At 36.6% G+C, this 6,095-nt stretch overlaps 1 protein-coding gene across 2 annotated transcripts; it reads left to right on the top strand.

Moving 5' to 3' along the window:
- The first annotated feature begins 1,412 nt into the window (after window positions 1-1,412).
- On the top strand, window positions 1,413-4,724 carry LOC147492152 (putative serine/threonine-protein kinase At1g01540). Of its 2 annotated transcripts, none has more exons than XM_086565824.1 (7): window positions 1,413-2,234; window positions 2,418-2,522; window positions 2,713-2,835; window positions 2,927-3,097; window positions 3,287-3,416; window positions 3,553-3,762; window positions 4,366-4,724. In XM_086565824.1, the coding sequence occupies exons 1-7, from the start codon at window positions 1,570-1,572 to the stop codon at window positions 4,513-4,515; spliced, it is 1,554 nt and encodes a 517-aa protein (XP_086421950.1). In that variant the 5' UTR covers window positions 1,413-1,569; the 3' UTR covers window positions 4,516-4,724. The 2 variants fall into 2 exon arrangements, with proteins under 2 accessions (XP_086421950.1, XP_086421951.1); XM_086565825.1 differs by having other exon boundaries at window positions 4,369-4,724.
- Window positions 4,725-6,095: the final 1,371 nt, after the last annotated feature.

Consider the following 6,095-nt stretch of genomic DNA (forward strand, 5'->3'; position numbering starts at 1 on the left):
GTCTTCCATTCCTTCTATGTTTCTTTCGTGTTTCAAAAGAATACCCTGAAGTAAAATTTTGAACGCAACATACAATGTTAGTCATGAATCTTGAGTATAATACAATAGATGAATACGAAATAGTATTGTTGTTACCAACATCGTAGGATGAACTAGTTTTAATTTAATCATATCTTATTGGGGAAAAAAACAAAAAGATTCTCACAATCCAGGTAAAAGGAAACAACAAAAGTTTAAACAAGTTTCTTTCATTGCGGTGCCTTCCGAACAAGGTAAAAATCAATCATAGGAGAAGGTAACTTCTTAATCATACTAGTAATCTTACAGTAAGAGTTTGAACAATTATCAAATCATATAATGCCTGTCTGATTCAAACTTTACCCGATAATATAAGCACAATGAGCCAATGAATATCGATCAAGGTCGAAACTGAAGAGAAACACAAAAAAAAACAGTCCATAGAAAAAGGAACTTGTTGTGGACTCATAGCACTGAAAACCGAAGCAGCTAGCAGACTCTTGTTATGTATGCAGAATAATGTCGATGTGCAACTTTCTCCAACTACATAAGAGTGTTTAGTGTGTGTATGTCGGCAGACTTACAAGTTGAGAGTTGCACTTTAGAACTTAAACACAAAAAAATAGTTGACATAAGAGAACGAACAATGCATACCTGATTAAAACTGATGGAGATAGTAAAATGATGAACGCTTGGGACGATTGGTGTGGCGATTTAATAGGAGTTTGACGTGAGTCCTAATTTAGATCACAACCGACCGTTTCCTAGTCTGGGCTCGCTATTGATCCAGGCCTATTAGCCCAAATAGAGTCCACTATACTCGGACAAACCGCCCTCATTTTAAGCGGCCTATCCAATCAATCAGCCTTTAAGGAAGTGGTTTTGAGTTTAATTTCTTTCTTGCGTAAAATATTAAAATTAGTGCCCAATTCCCTCCACCATATACGTACTCCTCTTTTGGTAAAAGATCCTCTCCAAAGTATACTAATATATATCCTCTTTTTGGGGTGGCCAGTGGGAGAAAGATCCTGGAGAGGTCCAAAGTATACTATATCACCATAACCCCTCTGTCCAATATATCACCATACTCTGTCCAATACGGCAATACATACCTACCTACCCAAAACAACAATATAATAATGCCTTAATCAATCATCACCACTTCCCTACCTCACTAATTATTTTAATAGTAATCATCATATCAACCTTAATTTTCACATTTTTCTTATCCCACACTAATCAAATCTTTCTATTTGTCATTACTCAATTAATACTTTGTGTTTCATTCATCAACTTAATAAACAGTTTCCTTTATGTATAACAAATCTTAAAAAACTCAAAAATCTAACATAAAATGTATGTCCATTTAAAGCATGGCACTACATTTAAAAACAAAACTAGTGGGGAACCTATTATTCCAACAAGGTCCTACTCCTATCCTCATGACAGCTGCTACTACAGTAGTACCTCTTCTTCTTCACTCCCTTCCTACTTCTTCTCACTTATCCTCACAAGTACAACTGACCATTTCTTCTTTCTTGGGAAAAAAAAATGTCTGAATATAAAGCTGCATTTTTAAATGATCAGTTATCAAAAAGAACTTCAATATTTGGACTTAGACTTTGGGTTGTTCTTGGGATATGTGTTGGAGCTGCTTTTGTTCTCATTCTCTTTTTAATCTCACTATGGTTCACCAACAACAACAAGAAGAACAAAAAACAGGTACCATCTCTTCAGAAGACTAAAATTCCAAATGTGTCAAAAGAAATTCAAGAAATTAGAGTTGATCATGTGGTGCTACACCAGACTGAAATTCAAGCAAACCCAACACCTGAAAGTGCTCAAAATTTTACTAAAACTGAAAAGCAAGCATTGCTTCTTCACCCTGAAGAAGATACACAACTTGGGGCACATAGAATTCATATTGAGATAGGGAAAGATCATCGAATTTTGTACCCCGAACGCGGGAATGGAGGCGGTGGTGGAGGGTCTTCACATGGAAGTGGAGAAAGTAGATTAATTGATCAAGCTCCAATGGTGGTACCTGAAGTGTCACATTTGGGTTGGGGACATTGGTATACTCTTAGAGAGCTTGAGGCTTCGACGAATGAGTTTGCAGACGAGAATGTTATAGGAGAAGGTGGATATGGTATTGTTTATCGCGGTGTTTTGCCTGATAATAGTATAGTTGCTGTGAAGAATTTGCTAAATAACAGGTACTTCTGCTTGAATTATATGCATTATATTTGGTGTTTGTAATTTGATAAGAATTTGAGCTGTAGTGTAATTTTGAAGAAAACCCAAGTTGGTATTGGGAATGGATATATTGGCATTGACTGTTATTGGAGTTTTTAGCATGAACTTATAATTCAGCTGATTGGGGTTTTGTTTTGATCAAGGGGACAAGCTGAGAGAGAGTTTAAGGTTGAAGTTGAAGCAATTGGGCGTGTTCGGCATAAGAATCTAGTGAGGTTACTTGGCTACTGTGCTGAAGGAGCTCATAGGTACATTATTCTGTTACTCAATGTCATTGCAGTCTCACATTTTCAGATCTTGGTAGTGTGCTAGGTAGAGTAGCTGTTTCTTTTTGTTTTTTGATGCATCTGTGCTCAAAGAGCTAGTCGCAATGTTAGATTGGCTTCAACTGCAACGAGAAAGGGCATTATTTGATGTACTTGTTTGATTCTCTCTTAGGATGCTTGTTTATGAGTATGTAGACAATGGAAATTTAGAACAGTGGCTTCATGGAGATGTAGGTCCTTACAGTCCTCTTACATGGGAAATTCGAATGAACATTATCCTTGGAACGGCAAAAGGGTACGATGCATAGTTGATCTACTAACGTCATTGCTGAGTTCCTTACATCATCCAAAACCTGCATTCTTGGTTACTGACATTATGAATTTAGGTTGACATATCTTCATGAGGGGCTTGAACCCAAGGTCGTCCATCGTGATGTTAAATCAAGCAATATTTTACTCGATAGACAATGGAACTCGAAGGTATCTGACTTTGGACTTGCAAAACTTTTGGGTTCAGAGAGCAGCTACGTTACGACCCGTGTAATGGGAACATTTGGGTAAATTTAACTCTCTTTTAATATAATAACTATACTTGCACTTTCTTAAAATGTTGATGTAACATCCTAGACTCCTTAATTGAAAATGAGGATGATCCGAGGTTGCATCAAAAGTCAGTTGGCATGCATGAATTTGGACCAAGAGGGGGTAATGATAAACTGAAAACATTCAATTTCTGTATTTTGTAGCTATGTAGCTCCGGAATATGCTAGTACAGGAATGTTGAACGAGCGCAGTGACGTATACAGTTTTGGTATTCTTATTATGGAGATAATTTCTGGCAGAAACCCAGTTGATTACAGCCGGCCTCCTGGAGAGGTATGTATAGTTAAGTATGAACATTTGTTGCTTCTAAGAAATAAAGACCAGATATTCTATCATAGCATAGCTTCTAAAAATTTTCTAGACGGTTTTTTTTTTTATCCTCAATTTCTCAGACATTAGTGGTTTTCAGGTCAATCTAGTTGAGTGGCTTAAAACGATGGTTGCAAACCGGAATGCAGAGGGAGTGTTGGATCCTAAGATGCTTGATAAACCTTCATCGAGGGCATTGAAGCGGGCTCTTTTAGTAGCTTTGAAGTGTGTAGACCCTGCTTCGCAGAAGAGGCCGAAAATGGGGCATGTGATACATATGCTTGAGGCAGATGATTTCCCTTTCAGAGATGTATGGCCACAATCTTTTTCTTTTCATTTCATTTCAGAAGTTCCTATTTTGTTTCTTAAATTCCATTTCCTTAAAATGATTTGCACTTTCACTTCTTCTCCACAACTTATAGATGCAGAAAAAAAAAACTTGTAATTGAAGTATAACCTACTGTCCTTTTCCTCACTCAGCTAAATTCAAGAAAATCATTATTGTGGGGCATGTGTTTGTTGTGTTGTCTTTTTATTATTGTAGGATGTGTTTTTCAAGCAAAAAACTGGTAATTGGAAGATAGCCTTGTACAACCAAATTATGCTGAATTGCTGATATATACACCGATTTTGGGCAATATAAGATTAGATGTCATCTTTTTCCTTGAAACAAATTTATTAACTGACTGATTCGTTGATAAGTCGCAAGTGTTACATAGCGAGAGTACCACTTGTACATGAAACACAGCATGTAGGAGTATTCTCTTGACAACCCATTGGCTGTCTTTTGTGTACAATTGGCAATTTATTTTTGGTCTTTGATGACTTCATGTTACTATCATGCTCCATATTGTTCCAACTCTTGTCCTGTCCTTATTGTTGTTTTCTCACTCTATTTTGTTCTTTCCCGAAGCAGGATCGTCGAGGTGGGCGAGACCCTGGACGTCCATATCGTGACAGTCTGAGGCGGACGACTGAGTCAGGTGACAGTAGTGGGTATGATAGCGGCACCCTAGCTAGTGGGGCAAGATGGAAAAAGCAAGAAAGCCAAGAAGAGCGTTAGAGCAATCCCAAACTCGAGCTAAAGGTGAATTAAAACTCATCTGCTTCTCTCCGTCCAGCTGGCTTTTGCATATATCATTTGTATTATCTGTAAATGTGACTCTTTTATGTGCTAGTGATAATATATCCAATTTTTGTAGCTTTTCTCCATGCTCTATATATCACCAATAATTATTTGATGCAGATAAATGCATTTAAAGTATTTTTTTAGAAGATAAGCCTTATAGCGTGAGTCGTAATTGTCTAAAATTTCCAAGGTTGTTAGGTTGAATTGTAACTCACAGAGAACAATTACTCATCAGTTCTTTCTGCTTACGCAGTTTTTGTATATCATGTTCTTCAGAAACCCTATGAATCTTCTTGAAACAGCACTCGATTAAATATTTGTACTGTGATGTACGATACTTGAATCATATGTAGTTGTAAAACATAATTGATGAACTCTCAAATGTATGGATGGTAGATGTATGTCATCTTCTTAAAATCAAAGAAACAAATCAAGTACGTGTCCATTCATTTATTATCGATTTCATCCAGTACTCCACATAAAGAAAAATGTTTGGAGTAACTTTTTTCTTGTTAGTTCCCTTTGACGGAAGGTGTTTCTGCATCTTAGGTGGGCCGGTATATTAAGATATGGACCCCTGCATGGCTGCAAGCCTGCAAGCATATGGGTGGTTAGAATTTGTTTTTTCTTAGCCTTGATGAGTGTTGGTGGTGACAGGAAGAACCTTCACAGCTGGGTATACTATAATTTGGGGACCTCTGGACCCCTTTGTAGATCAAGGTTTCAGGGGGGGAAAGCCATGAGGGGTTTCTCATTTGGAACTTGGTTGCTGTTTATGAGTTGAGGTTCACATCAATTCCCCTCTTAATGGGGTGTTTCTGGATTTTGTCTGTATTTAATTTTTGAAAGAGAGCAATTGATTGGTGGCTTGTGTTGATTCATTGAATGTGCTCAAACATCATAAAGACTCAGTCTTGGTAAGGAAACTTTTAGGTGGAGCTGGAGAACAAACCGTGAGAGCGACATATGGCGGTTTCTTAGGTACCAGCAGGGCAGGGAAACCTCCCCACATTGGAAAATATTTAGAGATCTTTGCAGTATACATAAGAACAATTAAGGTACTAAACATTTTCAGAAAATAGGATAAGATCTAAGATAATAAAGGGAAATTAGTAAAATGATAAGAAGTATCTTGCAAGCAGCTGAGCTACTAGTTTCACCGGTAAAGCAGTGTTAATGTATCGGTTTGAGTCGGATTCTGGAAAATCTGAATCTGAACCCAAACCAATAAAAAAATTGGAAATTCAAAACCGAATTAAACCGATAAAAAAAAATTAGAATCTGAACCCAAACCAATAAAAAAATTGGAAATTCAAAACCGAATTAAACCGATAAAAAAAAATTAGAATTCGAAACTGAACCGATAATAATATTACAAACTGAAACCAAACCGATCCGAACTGAAAATTATAAAATTAATTAAATCTAAAATTAAATCGATTAATTTCAGCCAACCAAACCGATGATAAATATATTAATTAAATCTAAAATTAATCATAAATATTGATAAATAT

Source organism: Coptis chinensis, chromosome 6 (genome assembly GCF_015680905.1).
Source record: "Coptis chinensis isolate HL-2020 chromosome 6, ASM1568090v1, whole genome shotgun sequence".
Classification (NCBI taxonomy): Eukaryota; Viridiplantae; Streptophyta; class Magnoliopsida; order Ranunculales; family Ranunculaceae; genus Coptis; species Coptis chinensis.

What these genes read in the sequence shown, in the direction of transcription:
- LOC147492152 (XM_086565824.1), top strand. Translation starts at nt 1,570, where the DNA reads ATGTCTGAATATAAAGCTGCATTTTTAAATGATCAGTTATCAAAAAGA. An exon ending in AAGAATTTGCTAAATAACAG is followed by an intron (nt 2,235 to 2,417) that starts GTACTTCTGCTT and finishes GTTTTGATCAAG; the next exon opens with GGGACAAGCTGAGAGAGAGT. An exon ending in ATCCTTGGAACGGCAAAAGG is followed by an intron (nt 2,836 to 2,926) that starts GTACGATGCATA and finishes TTATGAATTTAG; the next exon opens with GTTGACATATCTTCATGAGG.